This window comes from Aspergillus undulatus (assembly GCF_047715775.1).
Source record: "Aspergillus undulatus strain CBS 261.88 unplaced genomic scaffold BDV17scaffold_13, whole genome shotgun sequence".
NCBI classification, from domain to species: domain Eukaryota; kingdom Fungi; phylum Ascomycota; class Eurotiomycetes; order Eurotiales; family Aspergillaceae; genus Aspergillus; species Aspergillus undulatus.
The window spans coordinates 142,046-165,825 of NW_027396617.1; the positions used below are offsets into that span (position 1 = coordinate 142,046).

General features: G+C 51.2%; 9 protein-coding genes across 9 annotated transcripts; 4 read left to right on the top strand and 5 right to left on the bottom strand.

Annotated features, from left to right (window-relative positions):
* Positions 1–63: 63 nt before the first annotated feature.
* On the bottom strand, positions 64–1,714 carry rpt4 (proteasome regulatory particle base subunit RPT4). The gene is made up of 4 exons (XM_073757275.1): positions 1,295–1,714; positions 842–1,228; positions 338–794; positions 64–278 (listed from the first exon to the last, which is right to left on the bottom strand). The coding sequence occupies exons 1-4, from the start codon at positions 1,509–1,511 to the stop codon at positions 158–160; spliced, it is 1,182 nt and encodes a 393-aa protein (XP_073617473.1). The 5' UTR covers positions 1,512–1,714; the 3' UTR covers positions 64–157.
* Positions 1,715–2,263: 549 nt separating this feature from the next.
* aspf22 (enolase acuN) lies at positions 2,264–4,447 on the top strand. The gene is made up of 5 exons (XM_073757276.1): positions 2,264–2,310; positions 2,363–2,851; positions 2,914–2,970; positions 3,037–3,376; positions 3,433–4,447. Exons 2-5 carry the CDS (start codon positions 2,728–2,730, stop codon positions 4,226–4,228), a joined length of 1,317 nt encoding a protein of 438 aa, XP_073617474.1. The 5' UTR covers positions 2,264–2,310; positions 2,363–2,727; the 3' UTR covers positions 4,229–4,447.
* Positions 4,448–4,642: 195 nt separating this feature from the next.
* Positions 4,643–6,079, top strand: BDV17DRAFT_258204 (eukaryotic translation initiation factor 3 subunit J). The gene is made up of 3 exons (XM_073757277.1): positions 4,643–4,763; positions 4,831–4,907; positions 4,980–6,079. The coding sequence occupies exons 1-3, from the start codon at positions 4,745–4,747 to the stop codon at positions 5,682–5,684; spliced, it is 801 nt and encodes a 266-aa protein (XP_073617475.1). The 5' UTR covers positions 4,643–4,744; the 3' UTR covers positions 5,685–6,079.
* BDV17DRAFT_258207 (14-3-3 adaptor artA-like protein) lies at positions 6,080–8,051 on the bottom strand. Its single transcript, XM_073757278.1, has 8 exons — positions 7,871–8,051; positions 7,691–7,698; positions 7,582–7,628; positions 7,497–7,516; positions 7,418–7,429; positions 7,047–7,321; positions 6,898–6,985; positions 6,080–6,838 (listed from the first exon to the last, which is right to left on the bottom strand). The coding sequence occupies exons 1-8, from the start codon at positions 7,880–7,882 to the stop codon at positions 6,488–6,490; spliced, it is 813 nt and encodes a 270-aa protein (XP_073617476.1). The 5' UTR covers positions 7,883–8,051; the 3' UTR covers positions 6,080–6,487.
* Positions 8,052–9,179: 1,128 nt separating this feature from the next.
* Positions 9,180–12,544, top strand: BDV17DRAFT_35422 (calcium-transporting ATPase). Its single transcript, XM_073764395.1, has 4 exons — positions 9,180–9,409; positions 9,482–9,639; positions 9,701–12,016; positions 12,076–12,544. The coding sequence occupies exons 1-4, from the start codon at positions 9,292–9,294 to the stop codon at positions 12,400–12,402; spliced, it is 2,919 nt and encodes a 972-aa protein (XP_073617477.1). The 5' UTR covers positions 9,180–9,291; the 3' UTR covers positions 12,403–12,544.
* A 1,059-nt stretch (positions 12,545–13,603) lies between these two features.
* BDV17DRAFT_280604 (putative l-fucose permease) lies at positions 13,604–15,289 on the top strand (the record flags this gene model as incomplete). The annotated part of the gene is made up of 5 exons (XM_073759909.1): positions 13,604–13,738; positions 13,798–13,898; positions 13,952–14,514; positions 14,573–14,803; positions 14,877–15,289. The coding sequence occupies 5 exons, from the start codon at positions 13,604–13,606 to the stop codon at positions 15,287–15,289; spliced, it is 1,443 nt and encodes a 480-aa protein (XP_073617478.1).
* A 152-nt stretch (positions 15,290–15,441) lies between these two features.
* BDV17DRAFT_258218 (mitochondrial 54S ribosomal protein uL24m) lies at positions 15,442–17,048 on the bottom strand. Its single transcript, XM_073757279.1, has 2 exons — positions 16,600–17,048; positions 15,442–16,518 (listed from the first exon to the last, which is right to left on the bottom strand). The coding sequence occupies exons 1-2, from the start codon at positions 17,014–17,016 to the stop codon at positions 15,709–15,711; spliced, it is 1,227 nt and encodes a 408-aa protein (XP_073617479.1). The 5' UTR covers positions 17,017–17,048; the 3' UTR covers positions 15,442–15,708.
* Positions 17,049–17,915: 867 nt separating this feature from the next.
* Positions 17,916–18,767, bottom strand: rho1 (Rho family GTPase RHO1; the record flags this gene model as incomplete). The annotated part of the gene is made up of 5 exons (XM_073761677.1): positions 17,916–18,068; positions 18,123–18,257; positions 18,311–18,508; positions 18,605–18,632; positions 18,700–18,767. The coding sequence occupies 5 exons, from the start codon at positions 18,765–18,767 to the stop codon at positions 17,916–17,918; spliced, it is 582 nt and encodes a 193-aa protein (XP_073617480.1).
* Positions 18,768–20,688: 1,921 nt separating this feature from the next.
* BDV17DRAFT_35632 (uncharacterized protein) lies at positions 20,689–23,679 on the bottom strand. Its single transcript, XM_073764396.1, has 5 exons — positions 23,383–23,679; positions 23,237–23,330; positions 21,924–23,187; positions 21,839–21,870; positions 20,689–21,790 (listed from the first exon to the last, which is right to left on the bottom strand). The coding sequence occupies exons 1-5, from the start codon at positions 23,622–23,624 to the stop codon at positions 21,038–21,040; spliced, it is 2,385 nt and encodes a 794-aa protein (XP_073617481.1). The 5' UTR covers positions 23,625–23,679; the 3' UTR covers positions 20,689–21,037.
* Positions 23,680–23,780: the final 101 nt, after the last annotated feature.

Sequence of the window (23,780 nt, forward strand, 5' to 3'; positions counted from 1 at the left end):
CGTGGCTACATGGAACTGTAGGGAGACCTTACTGCCGAATGTTTGACTTTCATTGATTGAAATAAGAAATCTACTGCGATTACAGTCGGCGTTATACTCGTGGATGACATGGCTAATGCAATTGGTTTGTAGTTGACAATGCTATCGCGTGACTAGTTTACAGCTTCTGGTATTCAAGCTTGCCCTCCAACTTCTTGGCTTCGGCCACCTTGCGCACAGCCCTGTTGAAGTCGTCCTGGTTGATCGCATCTCGGTAGTCCTTGATGGCAAACAGACCGCTGTTACAGTGTTAGCTATTGAGCATACGAAAGCAGGGCTAGAAATGAAGGTGACGTACGCTTCTGTTACCACGTTCCGGAGATCAGCACCATTCAGACCATCGCTCATCTTCACAACGCTCTCGAAATCAATGTCGCCCTCGATCTGCACAGTGCTCGTGTGGATCTTCAGGATCTCGAGACGGCCGACCTCGTTGGGGAGGGGAATCTCGATCTTCCGGTCGAGACGACCGGCACGTAGCAACGCAGGGTCAAGTGTGTCAGGTCGATTCGTGGCCATGATAATCTTGGTCTTCCCCAGGTAGTCGAAACCATCCAACTGGTTGAGAAGCTCCATCAATGTTCGCTGAATTTCACGATCCGCCGAGGTACCTTCAGAAAATCGTCGACCACCGATCGCATCGATTTCGTCCATGAAGATGATACAGGGCTCGTGTTCCTTGGCATAACCAAACATTTCTCGGATCAATCGTGCGGATTCACCAATGTATTTGTCAACAATAGCCGATGAGACAACTAGACCATGTTAGCAAACATTCGCACATGACAAGATGGGAGCATACCCTTCAAGAAGTTGGTCTCCATAGAGCTTGCCACAGCACGCGCTAGAAGCGTCTTTCCAGTTCCTGGAGGTCCGTAAAGCAAGACACCTTTGGGTGGCTTAATACCCACTCGCTGGAACAGTTCGGGGTTCTTCAGCGGCAGCTCAATCACTTCACGAAGCTCACGGATCTGCTCGTTTAGACCACCGATACCCGCAAAGTTGACCTGGCCGGGATCCTCCAGAGACATGTTGTACACCAATGGATCAACTTCTCTCGGCAGCATCCTCATGATTGTAAGAGTCGTCATATCGAGAGCAACACGAGTGCCTTGCTTCAACTTCGCCCGGTCGACTTTCGAACGGCAACCGACGACATATCGAGGTCCGGATGAGGCCTTGACAATGACTATTTCAGGTCAGCTGTCGTCGTATGAAAGATAACAAAATAGACCAGTGGTCGGAAACAACGTACATCGCTCCTCATCCAGCTGCTTCAACACCTCTCCGATGATCTGACCAACGCTTTGCAGAGCCTTGATGTTTTCTTCCGAGATATCAAATTCTCTCTGCAGATCCTTGATGCCCATACGAAGGGTCTTGAGCTTGGCCTCCCATTCTCGGAGGTCCAATAGACTCCGCTTGTAATCCTCCAACGCCTGCTCCCTCTCGGGATCGGAGGCACCGTTCATGATGAATCGAAGACCAATAGGGGTATTTTAAGAGTCGCTATGTCTAGTTAGCCCCGGTGTGCCCGATGGAAGGAGATGCCTGGTAGTGCGTGAGAATCGAAACGATGACGGAGGTGCTGATTGAAGGGTATCTGGACTTAGCTTGGAGCTCGCCCGAGCTCACAGCCAAATACACAGTCACATGATCTCATACTTTTTGCCTCATGATTCAGGCCAACACACGCTGCAAGGCATCAGCCGCAGTATCTATTAACCGGAAACTCTCAGGCATCAAGGTGGGCTTTTCATTTTCGTGCCTCATGAATTACGCAATGGAGTTGCCGGATTGCCTGGATTTCAACAGGCTCAACGTGTATAGAAGTGAGGACCGTTAAAGCAAGGGTTAGAAGCTAGAGCTGCTTACATATAGCATATCTCCAGCAGCAAACGTGAACAAGCTTACACCATATCCAGTTATTCCATGCCGGAACGAAGAGCTGCCACCATGTTGGTAGTGCTGAGGACGCAAATCAAGTATGAAACAGCCACAAGAACCCGGCATCTGTACACTAGATAGATCAACAAATGGCTCTCACAAGCCTCCTGTCACCCGCCTTACCCCGAGGGAGTACGGGAGATCTCGCTGTAGAGCGTCAAGCAAGCCTCCTGAGCCAACAAACAGGCAGTTGCTGCCCCACCATCACCTTGGGAAGAGTCGGAGGACGAGGCCCTGCGTAGAGTACAAGAACCAGCTGTTTCCATTCCAATTGTCATCCATCAGTTGCTCAGCTTGCTGTTGTTGTTTTCCTCCTTTCTCCATCTTCAACATCTGGTAAGTCCCGTCTTCCTTCATCCATTTTATAGATACGTACCTACACTCAACCCCACCATCCCACCACTGCAAGCTTGACCCCTCCTCATCAAGCAACATTCCCCAGTAACATCATCACCGCTGGTCTGCTTTGGCACTATTGATTCATCGTATGCACTTCCTGCAATGGCTTGTTTCCAAGCAATGAATCCATGCGGTCTCGATCCATCAATGATTGACCGGATGACTCCATCGCTCACCTGTTGGCATCAATCTTTTTGGGCCATCGGTGAACCACACCCCCCCGCCTGCTAAGCCGCTCCCAGCAACTGCTTGCCCTCCGCCTTCTGTTATAATTGTTGACCATTTCTCTTGCGAATTTTTTCCTTCTTCTTTCGTCTGACTCTATACCCCTAGATCATCAAAATGCCTATCTCCAAGATCCACGCCCGCTCCGTCTACGATTCTCGCGGTAACCCCACCGTCGAGGTCGACGTTGTCACCGAGACCGGCCTTCACCGTGCCATTGTTCCCTCCGGTGCTTCCACTGGTGCGTATCTCCCCAAAATACATCGATCATGAAGACTCGCAGGTTTCTGATTTGAATCGCAGGTCAGCACGAGGCTCACGAGCTCCGTGATGGCGACAAGTCCAAGTGGCTCGGCAAGGGTACGTTACGCAATCAACCTTCAGCGGCCAACCCAAGACTTCAAAGCTAATAATACCTCTCAATAGGTGTCCTCACTGCCGTCAAGAACGTCAACGAGACCATTGCCCCCGCCGTCATCAAGGAGAACCTCGATGTGAAGGAGCAGTCCAAGGTTGACGAGTTCCTCAACAAGCTCGATGGAACCGCCAACAAGAAGAACCTCGGTGCCAACGCCATCCTCGGTGTCAGTCTTGCCATTGCCAAGGCTGGTGCTGCTGAGAAGGGTGTCCCTCTCTACGCTCACATCTCCGACTTGGCTGGTACCAAGAAACCCTACGTCCTCCCCGTTCCCTTCCAGAACGTCCTGAACGGTGGTTCCCACGCTGGTGGCCGTCTGGCTTTCCAGGAATTCATGATTGTTCCCGAGTAAGTACAATGCATGAGACATGCAAATAGATGGCCTGTATGCTAACACTTACAAGCACCGCTTCCTCTTTCTCTGAGGGTCTCCGCCAGGGTGCTGAGGTCTACCACAAGCTCAAGGCCCTTGCCAAGAAGAAGTACGGCCAGTCTGCCGGCAACGTTGGTGACGAGGGTGGTGTCGCTCCCGATATTCAGACCGCCGAGGAGGCACTTGACCTCATCACCGAGGCCATTGAGCAAGCTGGCTACACCGGCAAGATCCACATCGCCATGGACGTTGCCTCCAGCGAGTTCTACAAGGCCGAGGAGAAGAAGTACGACCTCGACTTCAAGAACCCCGACAGCGACCCCTCCAAGTGGCTCACCTACGAGCAGCTTGCCGACCTCTACAAGTCCCTCGCTGCCAAGTACCCAATTGTCAGCATCGAGGACCCCTTTGCTGAGGACGACTGGGAGGCCTGGAGCTACTTCTACAAGACCTCTGACTTCCAGATTGTTGGTGATGACTTGACTGTCACCAACCCTCTCCGCATCAAGAAGGCCATTGAGCTCAAGTCCTGCAACGCCCTTCTCCTGAAGGTTAACCAGATCGGTACCCTTACCGAGTCCATCCAGGCTGCTAAGGACTCCTACGCCGACGGCTGGGGTGTCATGGTCTCCCACCGTTCAGGTGAGACTGAGGATGTCACCATTGCCGACATCTCTGTCGGTCTCCGCTCCGGACAGATCAAGACTGGTGCCCCCGCCCGGTCCGAGCGTCTGGCAAAGCTTAACCAGATCCTCCGCATCGAGGAGGAGCTCGGCGAGAATGCCATCTACGCAGGCACCAGCTTCCGCAAGTCTGTCAACCTGTAAATGCAGCTATGAAACACACTTTCCCAACCACATACCTTTGAATGATGGTTGGGTTAATCCTCGAACTGGCATGACACGAGTTTTGGGTTAGCCTCACTTACTCAAAGCAGTCGCATGCTTGAACTGCTAGAAGAAAGTGGCCGGGGAGAGACATTATGATGACGAATCTACTAGCCGATTACATGATATAGTGGCCTAATGAAAAGTTCCTGAAATCAAGCATACTACTAGTATCCATGTAAAACAGTAGAAGAGCCAGCATAAACTGCATTCTTTGCTATTCCGTGTAGTCGGACTCGGTCATACTTGTTTTTCCTTGGGCATTATCACGTGACTCATCACACGCCCCACCAGGCTCATTGGGGATGCGGGCAAGAGAAAGGACTTTTGCCCACTTTGAAATCTCCCCAAACGATTGTCTCTCTGTCCAAGATAAGTCCACCTTCGGTTACTCGATCTACGTTAGCCAAACGGCATACCCAGCCTTTTTGCCCTCTCAAATACATCCCAGCCATCATGCCGCCATCCAAGTGGGGTAAGTCAAAATTATTCACGTTTCCTTCATTTGCCCCGCGGAGTACTAATTCTGGAGTTCGTGACAGACGAAGAGGAGGAGGACAGCGTTTCCCCTCCCCCCGTTGCTGCCCGCCGCCGATTCGACGATGAGGAAGAAGACGATGTATATATTTCCCCTCCCTCATTATCAAAATCAAACAAATCAAACCATCTAACCGGTAATTTTCACAACTAGGTCCTCGACTCCTGGGACGCCGCCGAAGACAGCGAAGTAGAGCGTGAAAAGGCCGCCAAAGCTGCCGAAGCCAAAGCCAAAGCGGACGCCGAAGCCGCCGCAAACAAGAAGAGCAAAGCGCAGCGCCGCGCAGAACACATCGAGAATCGCCGGAAGGAAGCCGAGGAAGACTCGGACGACGAAAGCAGTGAGGACGAGGCCGAGAAGCGCGCCCGCCTGCGTCGCACAGAGAAGGACTCGGACCTTAAGCACGCGGAGGACCTGTTCGGCGATATCGACCTTAACCGCAACCGCGGCAAGAACAAGACTGTTGTTGTGCATGATGCTTCGGGGGACCCTACGCAGGCTGTCGATCTCTCGGCTATGCCGCTGTTTAAGCCAACTACTAAGGATCAGTTCGCGAAGGTCACGAGTACCATTGCGCCGCTGTTGAGCTTGCAGGCGAAGAAGCCGCAGTATGCTCTTTGGCTGCCGGAGTTTACGAAGGCGCTTGCGAAGGAGATGAACAGTGCGGATATTAAGAAGGTTGCTAGTGCGTTGACAACGCTGAGTAATGAGAAGATGAGGGAGGAGAAGGCTGCTGACAAGAGTGGGAAAAAGACCAAGGCGGCGAAGACGAAGGTGTCGCTCGTTGCGCAGAGAGATAACAAGATAGAGACGACGTCTTATGATGATGATGGTTTGGATGACGATGATTTCATGTGATTTGTTTTCTTTTTGTTTCGCATCTACTGCCTTGTTGCATCTGTTGTCTTGCTACCTACCTACCTACCTACCTACCTATTCTCTTGCACCAGTTTGAAAGTTAGGTTATAGATCCACATTTTTCTCTCTCCCATCCATGTCATCACTCTTGTATATCTTCCTCAGATGAATATGACTTGCCTGCCAGTATTAGCATCTAGCAACACTGCATTGCAATAGAATCTTCTACTGTTTCCGAAAACCCAGATTCATATTTTGTTCCTAAATTCCATGTCGATAAGAGAATATATTGCTATGTGCTTGGGTAGTTATGTTGGTCAACAAACCGAACCCATTTTTCGAGGCACTGAAGGCGAAATGCAAGCTACGATAAATGCAAGCTACGATAAATGAACTAAAGAATCAACTACTCGGATTCAAGTATTCGAAGCCTAGGGCCTCTGATAGTATGGAAATGACAAGGAGAAAGGGGGCAGGTGGGAAACAAGGGAAGGCGATAAGTGGAAAAAACGTGAACTAACACATTGTATCTTGCTGGGGTGGGAATAAAAAAGAGAGAATAAAAGAGAGCTAGATAATTCCACTCCGCCCCTTTCCTTCGCTCTCCGAACGTCAAACTCCGCTGGTTGACCCAGATAATCCCGAACAAGTGGAAGATAATGCCGGTCCAAACCTGTCACGCAGCTAAAACAGACCTTCGCAAAACACTATCAGGGGGAGTAGTCGTGCGTCCCCAAGGGCACGCCGAACACATAACACGGTTTTTTGATACAACAAAGAAGTAAATTGACGGATCACCGCGCTTACGACTCGGGTGCCTTGGCCTCCTCGGGCTTCTCCTCAGGAGCGACGGCCTCCTCCTCGGGCTTGTCCTCCTTGGGGCCGGACACGTTCTCCGGCTCGTTGCCGTCGGATGAGGTCCAGAGGGTAAGGTTGTCACGCAGCAACTGCATGATAAGAGTGCTGTCACGGTAGCTCTCCTCGGAAAGAGAGTCAAGCTCGGCAATGGCGTCATCGAAAGCCTGCTTGGCAAGGTGGCAGGCACGGTCGGGAGAGTTCAGAATCTCGTAGTAGAACACAGAGAAGTTCAGGGCAAGACCCAGGCGGATGGGGTGGGTAGGAGTAAGTTCGGTCTGAGCAACGTCGGTCGCGTTCTATTGCATGTGATCAGTATCTGGCCTCGAATAATAGAAATTGCGGACCGAATGCTTACCTTATAAGCCTCGTGGGCAGCGGTAGCGGCAGTCTTGCGGCTGTTGCCAGAGGCGAACTCGGCAAGGTAGCGGTGGTAGTCACCCTTCCTGTTGGTTACTGTCAGTCACCGAGTTTGACGCACCTTTCAGGATGGGAAAGAAAACGTACATCTTGTAGTAGAAGACCTTGGACTCGCCGGTCTCAGCCTTGACGATGAGGGTGTTGTCCAGCACGTCAAGAACGTCCTGGCAGACCTGCTCCAGTTCCTTCTCGATCTTCTGACGGTACTCGTGGATGGTTTTGACGTGCTGCTCAGAGCCCTTGGATTCCTCCTTCTGTTCGATGGAGGAGATAATGCGCCACGAGGCACGTCGAGTACCGACAACGTTCTTGTAAGCTACAGACAGAAGGTTACGCTCGTCGACAGTAAGTTCGCCTCCAATCTGAGACGGGACCAGTTAGCCCAAACGCGACGGGAGTAAAACGGGAGCAACGAGGGGAATGAGGATATCGTGAGCTCGAGACGAGAGTATGCATACCTTGGCGACTTCCTATTGATCGAGTTAGTGATGTTCGTTGCATGTCAAATATCAAGATAGCGGGCGCTTAGCGACTCACCTTCATGTACGTGACCATTTCTACAGCGAGGTATACGTTAGTATTCAAAGACACAGTCGACAACGTAGAAATCAAGTTATCTTACCATCATAGCGCTCGGCCTGCTCGCAGAGGCGGGCGAGGAACGTCTTGCTGGAAGAAGATGGATGTCAGTTTACTCTTATCTGGGGCATCCAGAAAGTCTAGACCCTTACTTCTCGCGCTGTAGAAGCAGGATATTGTTAGTCAAATAAACGAAACTAGATGAAATGAACAATCCAGGATGACAGAGACTGAGAGACGGGTTGCAGAGCAAAGGCAGGAGATAACCTCATGATGTTCGTAGTGAACTGATAACACCGGATGGGGGAGGGGTTGGGCCGAGAATAACATACCTCAGAAGTCATGATGGACGATTAGATCGGGTTTGGGAGGAATAAGAGGCAAGCAGTTAGATCAGGGGTGATAGATGGGTTTGGAGAAGCGAGGGACGTGAAGGAGAGAGCCAGAAGCAAAGCAGCAACAGAGATGACGAGAGTGTTTAGCAGATGCGATCCTCCAGCAACCAGAAGCGATGGGACAACGGTGAAGTGACGACCAGTCCAGCTTTAGCGAGAGGGCGGCCGCCCATTGTTTGGGTTTGCTTTGTTTGCACAGCACTGAGGGGCTAGTGCTTGAGGCATGAATAAGAAGAGCACATGATAGCCTCAGACTCCTGTCACATGATATCACGCCCTTGTTCCTGTGTTTGGTTTCATTCACTACAAGATCATGACTTCTCGCTGAACCCAATTGCAGAATGAGGCGCCTCAAACGATAGACAGCTGGGCAGTGTAATAAAGCGCCAAAAATCTCAGGCTTTTGTTCCCTACAAGGCGTCACCGCATTATCCATTACGAAGCATACTGCATAGTCTTCGAGTCTTCAACCGCCAAGTACTACAGAGGATGTATCTTCGCCCTACTGGGCTTGAGGTCTGACGCACTTCAGCTGGTATACTACGGAATATGACCCATCGAAATCCCACAAGCTCATCATAGTCGTACCTCAATACGCGCCTACTGGCCCTCGGACCTGTTGAGAACCACTTTGGTTTGTCTTGGTTGTGGATCTGGTACAAGGCATCAGCATTTCTTGCAGCGAGTACAGACGATCTGTAATGGTATAACGACTTCGAATACGCCAGAAAGCGAGACAGCCGTAGAGTCAACAAGATTTAGGGTCTCTCAAGATTGTTTGTCAGTCTGAGAACAACCTTGAGTACGGATTCCAAGTTGTGGCCGCGATATGGCTTTCAATGCGGTACAAACCGCAAGTATAGCGCCTCGAGAAAGCAGGGAACAAGAAGCAGGGACCAGGTTGGCGTAACAAAATGTTCAGCCCTGTGATTTGGTACCGGCAGTCATCCGGGGCAGAAAAGAACACGTTTAGTACCTGGCTCGTTGCGCTATGGTTGTTGGAAATGCAATCACTCCGCGACGAGATGACCAGGAAAAGCCTATGAAGTCGATTGAGTTAGTGATTGCTGCAACTTCATCGAGTCTCAGAAACAAAATAATCACACCTGCCGATATAAGTGGACAGCAGAGCATGCTGCAGTTTGCCTCCAGGGTCCATTTTTGTCTTCTAGATCTTTCCCGACTAGGATTCTCCAACCTCCGCTCCGGCGCCGCTCACTAATTTACGGTATCGCTCCGGCCACCTGTCCTGCCTTGACTTTCGGGCCCAGCATTCCTCTCTTCCTCTCCCTCCTCTCCGCTCTTTTACCTTCCTCTGCTCCCCGTCCTGGTCAACTATTCTGTCTCTATAGTCGGCTATGGAGCAGTCTTTCCGTCTCTCGCCGCCGGAGGTGCTGAAGCACTTCGACGTCACAGAGCGATCTGGACTGTCTAGCGCCCAGGCTATAAAGTCAAGACAACAGTATGGCCCAAATGGTGAGTTCTCCTGCTTCTAGCAGTAAATGGGTGACAGCCTGCGGATGCTAACTTGTTGTTCTCAATTGCCAGCCCTCGCAGAAGAACCCCCGACCCCTCTGTGGGAACTTGTCCTCGAACAGTTCAAAGACCAGCTCGTTCTCATTCTTCTAGCGTCGGCCGCTATCTCATTCGTGCTGGCTCTTTTTGAGGATACTGACGATTGGACGGTCTTTGTCGACCCTGCAGTGGTACGTACCGCGCCAGATTACTTACTCCAATGCCTTGTCTAACCTATTTGCGCCGCTACAGATTCTCACAATTCTCATCCTCAATGCGATTGTCGGCGTGACCCAGGAAAGCAGCGCCGAGAAGGCGATTGCGGCTTTACAGGAATATTCCGCGAACGAAGCTAAAGTGGTCCGAGATGGTGCGGTTCAGCGCATCAAGGCTGAGGACTTGGTACCTGGAGATATTGTTCACATTGCAGTTGGAGACCGTGTCCCCGCCGACTGCAGGCTACTTGCTATCCACAGCAACAGCTTTAGGGTGGACCAGGCTATCCTTACTGGTGAAAGTGAGAGTGTAGCCAAAGACACTCGCGCTGTCACCGATAAACAAGCTGTTAAGCAGGATCAGACCAACATGCTCTTCTCCGGTACCACTGTTGTTAATGGGAACGCTACGGCCATCGTTGTCCTGACTGGTTCTTCGACTGCGATTGGTGATATTCATGAGAGCATCACCTCTCAAATCTCGGAGCCGACGCCGCTTAAGCAGAAGCTGAATGATTTCGGTGATATGCTCGCCAAAGTTATTACTGTCATTTGTATTCTGGTCTGGGTTATCAACATTGAGCACTTTAACGATCCTTCTCACGGTGGATGGGCCAAGGGTGCTATCTATTACCTCAAGATTGCCGTGTCTCTTGGTGTGGCCGCTATCCCAGAAGGATTGGCCGTTGTCATTACCACATGTTTGGCTCTCGGTACTCGCAAGATGGCGCAAAAGAACGCCGTGGTCCGCTCATTGCCTTCTGTCGAAACCCTCGGAAGCTGCAGTGTGATTTGCTCTGACAAAACTGGAACCCTCACCACGAATCAGATGAGTGTCGGCAAGATTGTCTATTTGAGCCAGCTTGGGACTGATGTTGAGGTCATCGATGTAGAAGGCACAACCTTCGCACCAGAGGGCAACCTCTTATCTAGGGGTCAGGTCGTTACCAATCTGGCTGCCTCTTCGTCGACCATACGACAAATGACTGAGGTTATGGCTCGTTGCAACGCTGCTGCAATTTCTCATGATGAGAAAACTGGTGCATTCTCGTGCATTGGCGAACCAACCGAGGGTGCCCTGCGCGTTCTTGTTGAGAAAATCGGCACTGCTGATGTGGGTACCAACGCCAAAATCTCTGGCCTGCCTGCATCCCAGAAGCTCCACACTTCAAGCGCCTACTATGAGGATCAGTTGCCGTTGCAGGCAACCTATGAGTTCTCGCGCGATCGCAAGAGTATGTCTGTTTTGGTGGGTGCCGCAAGAGATCAGAGGCTTCTTGTCAAGGGTGCGCCTGAGTCTATCCTCGAGCGCTGCTCTCAGGTTCTCCTAGGGCCAAATGGCTCCCGCGTAAACATGACCAAGGCTCACTTAGATCTCCTGTCATCTGAGGTTGTGGAATACGCAACCCGTGGTCTTCGTGTTATTGCATTGGCGAGCGTTGATGATGTGGCCTCGAACCCCCTTGTCAAGAAAGCCTCAACGACCGAGGAATATGCCCAACTGGAGCAGAAGATGACCCTTATCGGCCTCGTTGCGATGCTTGATCCCCCTCGCGTGGAGGTCGCCGAGTCAATCAAGAAGTGTGCAGAGGCCGGTATCCGCGTGATTGTTATTACTGGCGATAACCGAAATACTGCCGAATCAATTTGTCGCCAGATTGGCGTCTTCGGTCAGGACGAGGATCTTAAAGGCAAAAGCTTCACTGGCAGGGAGTTCGACAACCTCTCCCACAGCGAACAGCTTGAGGCTGTCAAGACCGCATCGCTCTTCTCGCGTACTGAACCGTCTCACAAGTCCAAGCTCGTCGATCTCCTGCAATCTCTTGGCCATGTCGTTGCAATGACTGGAGATGGTGTGAATGATGCTCCTGCATTGAAGAAGTCTGACATTGGTGTCGCCATGGGTACTGGTACGGATGTAGCCAAACTCGCTGCTGATATGGTGCTCGCGGATGACAACTTTGCGACCATCACCGTTGCCGTTGAAGAAGGTCGGTCGATCTACAGCAACACTCAACAGTTCATTCGGTACCTTATCTCATCCAACATCGGAGAGGTTGTCTCTATTTTCCTGACTGCCGCCCTGGGCATGCCTGAGGCTCTTGTCCCTGTGCAGCTTCTATGGGTCAACCTGGTCACCGACGGTTTGCCCGCCACTGCTCTGTCCTTCAACCCCGCTGACCATGATGTGATGCGACGACCCCCAAGGAAGCGCGATGAATCTCTTGTTGGCGGTTGGCTCCTCTTCAGATACATGGTGATCGGTACCTATGTTGGTGCAGCTACGGTCTTCGGATATGTCTGGTGGTTCCTCTACAACCCCGAGGGCCCCCAGATCTCTTTCTGGCAATTGGTAAGTCTGACGCTCTGCCCTTGCTTTCTGTTCGAGTCGTGTTGCTAATCGCCTAATAGTCCCACTTCCACAAATGCTCCGCTGAGTTCCCAGAGATTGGCTGTGAGATGTTCGGGAACGAGATGTCGCGCTCCGCGTCGACCGTTTCTCTTTCCATTCTTGTCGTGATTGAGATGCTGAACGCGATGAACGCGCTGTCTTCAAGCGAGTCTCTCCTCACTTTCGGTCTTTGGAACAACATGATGCTCGTTTACGCCATCATTCTCTCCATGTCCCTCCACTTTGCGATTCTGTACATTCCCTTCCTGCAAGGGTTATTCGCGATCCTCCCATTGGACTGGACTGAATGGAAGGCAGTTCTGGCAATTAGTGCCCCCGTTATGTGAGTACCCTTACATATCTTTCTTTACAGGTGCAGTAGACTAACGGTGTTGTGATAGTGTCGTCGATGAGCTTCTGAAAGTTGTGGAGCGTCGCTTGTACAATGTTACCGTCACTGCTTCTGTTGAGTCATCCAATGGAGTGGTGAAGCCGAAGAAGGCATAGAGTCTATTTAGTCAGGCATGACTTCAGAGTCAAAAGGCGTCTGTGATAGATATAGACATCGACCCTCGGATGTGGTCCTCTTTTACCCTTTTGGACAACTTATGCGTGTATGTATCACGGTAGATGAATATATCCGAGAAGAACAAATATTTCGAATTGAATAGACATTGGGTGTTAAAAGTACTTCCATGCCTTGCTTCTTGTCACCTGATCGTGGCTGTCGACTTCCTCACTTCCACTTTCTGTAGAGCAATTCCAAGCACGCCCCTCGAGGTTTTTAGCCGACAGCACAGGCTTAATTGGAAACGGCTGATCTCATTGGACCTTATTTCCCGCAAACACGACCGCTTCTCCTCCGACCTTTGCCTTGCTTTGTGGGGAGGACAGGCTCGTCGGGCGATCTCAAGGCGAAGCGGCTTTGCCATTATTTCCGGCCACCTTCAAAGACGTTAAAGCTTCGGTATATCGTGCCCTTGTCCAGAACAAAGAATGCGCTGAGATCAACCACTCAGGCAAGAAATCGGACAAAGGCAACAAGGGAGCAACGCTTTGACAGGGTGCGATCGTACCAGGTTACTGCATACGGCGGCGCCCTTCAGTGGTGGGTTTTTTGCCGGCGATCTTCCCCCAGACTGGACGGCTGAAGGATGTCTGGGGTTAGTGCCACAGATCGCCCACTTCCACCAGTGACCACGACCGACGCTACCCCAGACTCTTCAAGAGTGGTACCAGACGAAGGAAGATGAGGAGAAGGGGATCCATGCAGCCTTGCATTCCGTGGGATTCATTGGTGACCCAAGAAATGCACCCATATGGTAGCATGCTGATAGCATCCTGAGCTTGCTCTCATGATGTTGCACAAACCGAGCCGATAGCTACATAAAGTCCCTGGGCCAGCTGCTTGCTGAGTCTGGCCCCGTGCGTCTTTTTCTCTTTGAGCGTGGATGCTGCAGGTCGGGTGACAGTCGCACTGCTGTCTGGCTAGATACCACCCGCCCAAGCTTTGGAGTCCATTTGCCCACGGACGGTCTCATTCTCGAGATGGGGTTCCTCCACTTCTTGAAAACCCGGTCTGGGTTAAGGATCGATAATAGCAAGACCACTTCTGCGGCAACTTTGACGCTGCGGCAGAGTCTATGGCCTCTGATACTCGTCACTATACTATTTTTCCTATGGGTATGCAGCCTGCGAAATTCCGCTCAGATCGGCTATAATTTCTGGCTAACATCAAACAGGGCTTCGCGTATGGTCTGCTTGATACTCTCAACAAACATTTCCAAGATACACTCCATATCACACGGACAAGAAGTTCAGGACTGCAAGCCGCATACTTTGGGTATGTACCATACGCATCTGGATATTCACGATCTATACTCATAAAGCATTTAGTGCCTACCCTCTTGCTTCTCTAGGTTACGCAAATTGGCTTCTTCGGCACTACGGCTACAAACTCGTTTTCATCTTCGGCCTGGTTCTTTACGGCATCGGGGCACTTTGCATGTGGCCGGCCGGCCTCAACCAGTCCTTTGGAGGCTTCTGCGCCGCTACATTCGTTATCGGCTCAGGTCTAGGATCCCTCGAGACGGCAGCGAACCCATACCTGGCAGTCTGCGGTCCGCCAAAGTACGCTGAAATCCGAATCAACTTAGCACAAGCTTTCAATGGAATCGGCACAGTCGTTGCTCCGGCGCTGGCCTCATACGTCTTCTTCACTGATACCGAGGACTCTGTCAATGCGCTCAAGCGCGTGCAGTGGGTGTATCTTGCCATTGGGATCTTCGTGTTCTGCTTGGCCGTTGTCTTCTTCTTTTCGCATATCCCTGAAGTCACAGACGAGGACATGGCTTTCCAAGTCTCTACCACGCATGTCAACGAGCAGGAGAAGCCATTTTGGAAGCACTATAAGTTGTTCCATGCCACGCTTGCGCAGTTCACGTATACTGGTGCTCAGGGTAAGCTACTCTTCCTACTATGACATATTTGTGATCTAACCCTACTGCCTTGCCCTAGTCGCCATCGCATCCTACTTTATCAACTACGCCATCGATACCTGGCCCTCCGTAGACGCCGCCGCAGGTTCGAAGTACCTCGCCGGCGCCCAAGCTGCATTCACCGTCGGGCGATTCATCGGCGCCTTCTTCATGAAATACATCAGACCACGCTGGGTCTTCCTCGCCTACCTCTCAGGAGTCGTCGCCTTTTGTGCCGCTTCAACGACGCAGAAAAACGAAGCTGGAATGGGTACGTCCAACCAACCCTCCAACCACCCCCACCAAAACCAAAACCGACTAACCATTTCCTTCAAAAACAACAGCAATGCTCTTCCTAACCCTCTTCTTCGAATCCGTGTGCTTCCCGACAATCGTCGCGCTCGGAATCCGCGGGCTAGGTAGACACTACAAGCGCGGCTCCGGCTTCATCGTCGGCGGCGTGAGCGGCGGCGCCGCAATCCCTCCTATCCTAGCACATGTCGCGGACCTGCGCAACGACACGGGCTTCGCGTTTATTGTCCCGACTATGTTCCATGTTCTCGCATGGACTTATGCCCTCGCTGTTAATTTTGTTCCGAGTTATAGGGATACGGTTGATAAGGTTGGGGATAGTGATGTTGGTATGACGGACAGACAGGAGCATGAGCATGGCCTTGAAAGGGGGAGTGGGAGTGTTGGTCGGGAGAAGGATTTGGAGGCTTTGGGGGAGAAAGGGGGTGCTGTTCATGTGAGGTGATTGGGTTTGGGTTATATGTTCTGATAGTTATGTTCGGGCAGGGTAGTTATTGATTACGATGAGTTACGAATGCTTCAAGTTTGATACGTACTTTGCCTAACGGAAGTCATATATGTCCCGTTTTCGCAGTGTCAATTATACATATCCTGTGGATATCATCTGAGCAAGATCAATGCTGCTCCCAATATACACATGAGTCTAACATCAACTCAAAGACCACCAACAGCCCGAATTTTACCTTATACATTCATATTCTATGATACAATAATACAAAGGATACATACATACACCCAGGGAGAAACTATGATAGGTAGTAGAAACACAGAACAAGAACCATTATCACAAGAAGAAGAGTAGAAGCCAAAAAGCAAAGAAAGGAGAAGACGACAGACAGGCGCTCAAACGCATACTCGATCTATCTACTCCGACAGAGTTGAAGGTGGAGGTGAGCTCGTGCTTGTGCTTTCTGTCGAAGTGCTCGTTTCCGCGGCGGGCGTGCTCTCACTCGGCGACTTGGACTTGGGCTTGCCCTTTTGTGCGAACTTCACCATTTTCCCGGGTTTTCTCTTCCCAGTCCCCTCTGTAGCGGTAACCGGCTTGGTCTTCTTCTGTTGCAACTTCATAAAGTTCTCAATGAACGACTTCGTCTCCCGATCCGGAATCAAGTTCCCATCGGCATCCCTCCTCTTCGCCCGTTCCTCCGCCTTCTTCTTCTGAATCAAAGCAATAAGTTCCCCCTTCGGCGTCATCAAAGACCTGCTCTGAAGATACTCCTTCTTAAGATCCTCCATCCGCTTCTGCTCCACAAACTCAGGATCATGCCGTGTACGGTAAGCCGAGTACTTATTCCTCAGCTCGTCAAGGACAGAAGGTGGGAAGGGCGGTTCATGGAGTGAGGGGACCCAGGTAGGCGTCTCAACTTCCATGCGGAGCGTGTCCCACTCTTCGTCTTTGAATTCTGGCTTGTCGAATTTCGGCCATGGGATCTCGATGTTCTCGCCGGCTATGTATCGCGTATGGCGCGGGGTTTCGACGCCGTGCTCGCGCTCCAGGAAGGGGCCGTCGGCGTGGATGTGCTCGACTATCACGTCGCGCGTTTGGCCGGTGGATGGGTCGTCGAGGGCGGCGACGAGGCGCACGTCGTCGATGGAGATGGGGAGAGGGATCGTTGAGAAGGGAGCGTTGTTGCCGTAGATTTCGTTGAGCCACTTGGGGAAGTAGACATCGGCCTATATTATCACAACAGTCCAATTAGCCCGTAATTGAGAAAGTTGTAAGAGTTGGATAGAGCAAATAGGGAGCAATCGTACCATGTTGAGATCCTTCACCGTGACAGTCTCATTGTCCGGATCCACTCTCGTAACGACCTCAATCTTCCCCTTATCCTTCCCCTTCATAATACACACCCGATCCCCAGGAGCAAAGTTGATATACTTCCTCCGCAAGTGCTTCGGGATATCTGGCGGCCTCATAGCCTGCGGATGCACGGCACCATACGACGCCCCCTGGGGCCCAACATCCCGCTGAGGAGCAAGCGGCCCACGCAAATAGTCCTCGCGCCGCTGCAGCCGCTCAGCACGGATATTGTCGAGCTCATTTCGCTTGAAGGCGAACTGTGAGCGGAGCGCGCTCCGTAGGTCTTCGTGTTCGGCGGCCTTCGCGGCTCGAATTGCCTTGCGCTGCGCCTGGTTGCGGGCGAGCGCTGTGCGGCGAACGATCTTTTGCATTTTGGACGGGGCCTGGCCTGGCAATGGCGAGGCGTTGGTGTGGGCTTGTCGTGGTGATAGTGCTGGTGCTTGTTTCGGGGAAGGGAAAATTGCGGACTTGACTGGGGTCACGTGATGCGGGTTTTTAGTGGAGTTGGCTCACGGGGTACAAACAGGTACAGCGATCACAACGCATCTCAAACCCAAAAATGTATTGTGAGACCGTGCTATTTCACAGGTAGAACGGGATCAAATGTACTATTATTATCTTATGCTCTGGCATCCTTCAGCTCTTTAGACTGTCACGTGGGCTATGACCGCAATACATCGAAGAACAGAAGGAAGTTCCATGCATTCTCTTTAACCAAAACTAAGACAAAGGGACAAGGAAATTAAGCTTTGCCGGGCATATCTGCTGCAAGGCATAGGAATCTTCTATCAGATCACGAAATTCCAACTTTGCTTGATCAACACCCTCCAGGTTAGACTGCGGAAGCGAAGACACCATTTCGATGATGCCGGCCTACAGTAGTGCAGACCAACGCTTCTGCCGGTGAACAGGCGCCGCTTTGCCAGAGGGTATCGAGCTGCCTCGGGGGCGCTATGGAGACAACGGTTCAAGAGAAAATGAAAAGCCCACAAGGTTATAACAACGCCTCCCTAGAAAAAGAAGTCTGCAAACGAAGAAAGTCGACCAACTTGCACAGCCAGATCATCCCATGAAGCTCATGTGACATGCCCGTGATTGAAAATTAACCACATTTGCATCAGGTAGGCTCTGGCACACTCACTCTCGCACCGACAAATCCATCGCCCCTTGTAAGATAAGAAAACATAAACAGCCAAATATCGAGACGCTTATCCGTTCGTATAATCTCCGCATAAAAAAGACATTTGCGAAGGCGGGAGAATAGACTAATTTACAGAATGCTGCACTTCTTCTTGCTCTTGTGGGTCTTGGTCAAGAGGGCAGCGCGGGTGGCGGCCTCAAAGACCTCGCGGACACCCTCGTTGGTTCGGGCAGAGCACTCGAGGTACTTGTAAGCACCGATCTTCTTGCGGACTTCCTCACCCTGTAAACCAGTCAGTTGTTATATTCGGGCTATCGCTTGTTTCTGGAAACCTACCTGCTCGGGGGCAACGGGCTTCTGGGAAGTCTTGTGAAGCTCCTCCTGCGTCTTGGGGTCGTGACGAAGATCCTTCTTACACCCGACGAGGATGATGGGGAGACCTTGGCAGAAGTGAAGAACTTCGGAGATCCACTGATAGGTTGTTAGTATGGTGTCGACGAATACACTTCGAACATGAAGCTCACCTTCTCCTGGACGTTGTCAAGGGAGTCAGGTGAGTCGACGGCGAAACAGATCAGGATGACATGCGAGTCAGGGTAGGAGAGAGGACGGAGACGGTCGTAATCTTCCTGGCCAGCCGTATCCCAAAGGGCGAGTTCAACGTGCTTGCCATCAACCTCAACATCGGCAACGTAGTTCTCGAAGACAGTGGGGACGTAGACCTATGAATAATGTCGTTAGTTCCAGAGGCCATCACGCAGGTTATGGACAGAGATCGACGGTGTGCTTGACGGGGTCGGTGGACGGGCGGAGCTAACCTCAGGGAAAGTGCCCTTCGAGAAGACGCTGCAAGAAAATAAGAATATCAGTAAAAGATGCTTAAGAGAGTGTCAAAGTGTCATGGAGAACTTACATCAACAGACAGGTCTTACCGCAGGCACCATCGCCAACGATGACAAGCTTGCGGCGGATCTCAGCCATCTTGAAACGAAGAAAATCAGCTAGCTGGTCGAAACAAATCCACTTTTTGGCATGACTGGAGTAGAAGGAGTGGCAAACAACAAGAGCGAGCTGCTGGGGAGTGGATGGTTGATGACCGTTGATGATTGAGAAAGGGACAAGTCAGACACCCGAGGAAAAGGGTTATCACGTACGATGCAAGAACTGGGCGCAGCGGCGCAGATTAGGATGGAATATTTGGCGAGACAGACGATTCAGCGATCGAAATAGAATTTCGGCAAAAAAGCAGCTCGAATAGCAGGTGGAAGGACCCAGGGGAGGGAGGATGACGGAGGAGGAGGGTGCTTGATAAATGGAAGAGCGAGAGTGAGGAGGTGGAAAGAGGCGGTTAGTGGTGAGTCTCCCTAAGCAGCAAAGACTAGAGTCGGCCTCCCAGTTCCCAGTACTAGGAGTGCCCACGCTTTATCGGCACTCAATAAGAAATCGGCTTGACCCCTTAAGTCACTAACTCTTTCAAGATTGACTCAGTAACGTGCCAGCAGCAAAAAGAAAGAAAAATTATTCCTCTTTAATATTGTCTGCTGCCTATGAAACACCGCGATACCATGTTACCAAGGTCCAAAGAAGGTGGCGCAGTAGTTATGTGGCTGACGGCCCTGGAATTTGTTTGTTTTCTCCCAAGTGACGAGAATGATGAAATCTCTTCGACAAGAACCGGTCTACTGTGAAGATCTTGTACGCGGATACGCGGATGAATATAGCCACTTCTACTCAATATCTGCTAGAAACCCATGAGATTGTGCTTAGTGAAAGCACGAGACTGGATTTCTCCTTTTCTGATCCTGTTGCCTGGTGCCTAGCTAGTTGACGTTGCCCTTCAAGCCACAGTGGCTGTACCCGTCATACGCGCGTGTAATCTTTCAATACACAATCACGACACTCCGGACGGGCTCCTGAGGCTGAGGCTGGGTCCTTGATGAAATGAACAGCGAGACAGCTGCAGTTTCGATGTTTCGATTATGGGACCGCAATTTCACAAGGCCGCTCTCAATCATAGGGCTGTAGCCTGTCCCTGGATTCTCTGTCGAACTTGTAACTGCAAAACAAAAAGTAAAAAAAAAGAAGACACGGGCGGTTTAACAACGCAACGGTTGAAGCCCGAGCCTTGCAGTTGGAGCTGAATCCACCTTGTGATTGTCCACCACTCGAGCTTATACCCAGTTCTCTCGGTCCCCGTTCCTGATAGGCGCAGCAGCAGGAGCATTACCCGGCTTCTGAATGCTTTCTTTTCCTATCATTTACGGAGTACTTGTGTATGAAATTCACCACCGTGTCCAGAACAATATGGGCACCGCAAGTCTAGGCGCTGGCAGCGGACAGCCTGCCAGACCTCAATGCGACCAATGCTCCAGCCTCCAGCTTCCAGGAAATCATTTCGACAAGGCAGCTTCATCCCGACATCAATCTCTTATTGATGATTGGGATTGGAACCCCAAAGCCTCCATTCTTGAACATCAACCCCGCAGATGCAGTGCGCTGTCGGTTTCCCAGCCAATTATCCATGTGGCATTCACCAAGTGCCGTGCTATGTGACAAGCATCCCCAGGGTACAACAAGCCATATCTTCGCATTCACGAACAAATTCATCCGACGCGCCTATGACTAAAGAGCCAAGATCAAGCTGACAGGAGCTCCCTGCACCCCCGGCGAGCCCGGCCAGTAATCGCCCAGCTTGTCTGCCTCGTTGCTTTGACGACGCGCAGGCTTGCTGAAGCTGAAGCTGAAGGGCAGCCCAAGCCTAGAATTCACATGGATTATCTGAGCATCAAGCCATCGACTTCATTTCTAGGTGACAGCTGTGATCCCTGAAACCATGTCACGTACATACAAGCCTCGATCCGGAGATAAATAATACGTGGCGGTGCACTGGAATATTCCCCTGTCCCAAAAATACACCGTTTACTGCACTGGAGCGAGCAAAGATAGTAACAAACTAAATTCGCACTATCAGACAGAAGTACCCTGCGAACGTCACCTTCATCCACAGCTGAGCAGTATTATTTCCGAGTTGCATGTTTATGTTCTCCTTTTCGAAAGCCGACATTATTGGATTCTGATCGAGCTCCAGACATACCATCGCCCGACACGTGTAATTGACAACAAACATTTTTCACTTTGTATACTCCACAATACAACTTGCCGGAAATGCAAGGCTGCGAGGCAGAAATGCTCATTCTTACAAACTCGAATGAAGAATCATGATCCAGCAACCAATCTAACTTCAAAGGAATTTATCTATTCAAACTAAGTAAATTCTCAATATATCGCCGCGCATCAAGACCCAATCCCTCAATAAGCTTCCCCGGCGCTAGATCCATCCGTGAAGCCTGCGGTAGACCAGGCGACGACGCCCCGCCCAGGTCTCTAAAGAACCGCGCCCCGCTGCCGCCACCAAGACTACTCGAATTGCGGGCATGATGTGAAGAGGTGGCGGCGTGATCGCTTGCTTGGCGAATGATAAAGGCTTCTTGCTGTGTGTTTTGTTCTGTATCGTGCTCTGACGGGTCTTGGGCTTGGTCTTGCTGTGAATCTGGGGAAGTGGACATCCGGACCCAAACAATCCACCACCCGCGGCTGGTCTTGCATGTGCGTTCTAGCTCGAGGGGGCGAGATCGGGTTTCGGCGAATGTTGTGAGGAGGCGGTGGTGGATACTTATTGACTCGACTCGGGATAAGTAAGGGGTCCCAGTCAGGCGTAGGGCTTGTTGATGGGAGATGAGGTCTGGGATGTTAGGGATGGAGGAGCGGATGGAGAGGTTGTGTGGATCATAGACAAGGTCGTAGATGGTGTGATGTTGTTTCTGGGATTTGTTATTGGGCTCTGAGGCGTCGGGTCTGCGGGAAATTGCGGTCGATGGGGAGGTAGAGGTGCTGAGTGGCTTTTGGAGCGGACCGAGCTGATGATGTATGCTGTGATAGAGAGAAGGATCAGAGAGCGACGGCGTTGTAATGTCGAAGAGGAAAGTGTATATGAATGGTTGGCACTGTTTATGTGAGCTTTGTAGAGTGGTGGACAAGGGAGCAGCACTTACTACGTATACGACAGCCTGCAGCTGCGCTGAGTCTAGACGAGGTAAGATTTCTGAGCTGTCCAGTTGACGATGATAGTAGACTTACCTGCTGTATCATGTTGCGGATTCGTCTTTTTCACGTATAGTATCCTCTTGGCTATCTTTTCATTCGAGCTGGCAGCGGAATCTGATGGCTCTATTTCCTCTAAGACAATGTCTGAATTGGCCGTGCCATCTTGTAACCCGATGATAAAATGGCCCTGATTCTGAAGTCTTGGGCCATCATAAGACCCTTTTGAGCGGCTTTGAACATTCGAGTTATCTGCCTCCGCTGAATTACCCTCATTTTGGGGCGTTTCGGACTGAGGTTGTGGAGTAGAAGCCCGACTCGGTGTCCCGGAGAGGCTCCAAGACGAGCCATAGCCGAGAGTGAGATACTTCACAAACGTCTCTGTTCCTGTCGCTATCCATTCTCCGGGCTTGCTATTTGAGTCTTGAGAGTTTTCACTGCTCACTTGCGAAACGTCTTTCTCCTCGGAGTCTTTCGAGGACTGATGAGAAGGCGTCCCCGTGACTAGCGGTCGAGGAATACCTGGAGAAAATGTACGACCCGGGGCAGGTCTTTGCCTGATATCAGGTGAAGCGAGGCGATTGTCAGTAGGATTTCCAGAAGCCGTTGCGCGTTGCCGTTTCCTTCGTCTTCGACGTCGCGGAAGAGTGGGATCCGAGCCGACTCCATACGCGTCTGCACCGTATTTGTATATCCACTCCATCCACTGGGATATGGATACAATGGAATGCCTTTCTATCACCCCCATACCCGAGAATATAACACCATCTGAAGGTCGTGGATAAGCATCGGAGCCAAGCCATCGGTTCTCGGCCTCGCCCTCTGGCTTGCTTCCCGCTTGGGTACTCTCGGTGGTATCATCCGGATCGCCAAAGCGCGACACGACCAGGTCTACAAGACCCTCTGTTCTTGAAACAAAATCTTCAAGAACCTCTCTTTCTCCGCTTCCCCACTCCTCTTCGCCCACTCCGATTCCAAGCTCGCCCCCAGCAGAAAGCTTTATGCCATTGTACATCTCAACAGCTGGGTTCCCGCCGAGAAGAATTTCCCAGTTCCATGCAAATCTGAGCCAGAAGTTCTCGAGGAATATACAAAATGTGGACCTGCCAGCACTTTTGTATAGTGTATCGAGATTGGGAGCATGATGAAGGAGGAATATCGAATGCGCTCGACGAAGTTGCTGGATTAGAAGCTGTGGTGGAGCCATCTCCCTGGAAGAGTAAATGAAGGAACGCGCAGAAGCATCTCGTTGCGAGGATCCGTTGTTAGAATCGGCCGGTAGTCGGGTGAGGTCGAGAGACTAGCTCTCAGCGACTATTCGGATAATTTTCAAGGGGAGATGCGCATACAGCTAGGATCCACCAATCCTTCTCCAGTTCATGTATAACAATCTGTGATTTCTCCGTCTCAACGTAGTCGACAGCCTTTCCCTCTGAGAAGTTCCTGGAACAACCCATTAACATCAAACAACAATAGTCGCAACAGCAGTTCCCACCTAGCAAAGGTCACCATACCCTGCGCCAGGCCTACCTGGCGCAACCTCTCGTTCCAGTCATCGCCGGGCTCTTTGTCATCGCTTGTGGCAGAACTGTCTTTTCGCCGCAGCAGACTAGACCTCGAGGTGTAGAAGACAATCTGCTCTTTGATCGTCTCGTCCGTAGTTCCGAGTTTGGGGTTGTAGATGGCAAGGTACGAGAGCTGTGCGGGATCTACCGAAAAAGAATCGCCCTCCGGCATCGCATTGTAGGCCGTGAGCGTCAGCTCACAATGTACAGAGTAATAACGACCGAACTGTTGCTCATGTTGATCTTGATCCCCGCGATTTGGCTTGCGGTGGGCAGTGACATCACGTGGTGACGAGATCGTCAGGCAGCTCTCGGAAGCTTGACGGGG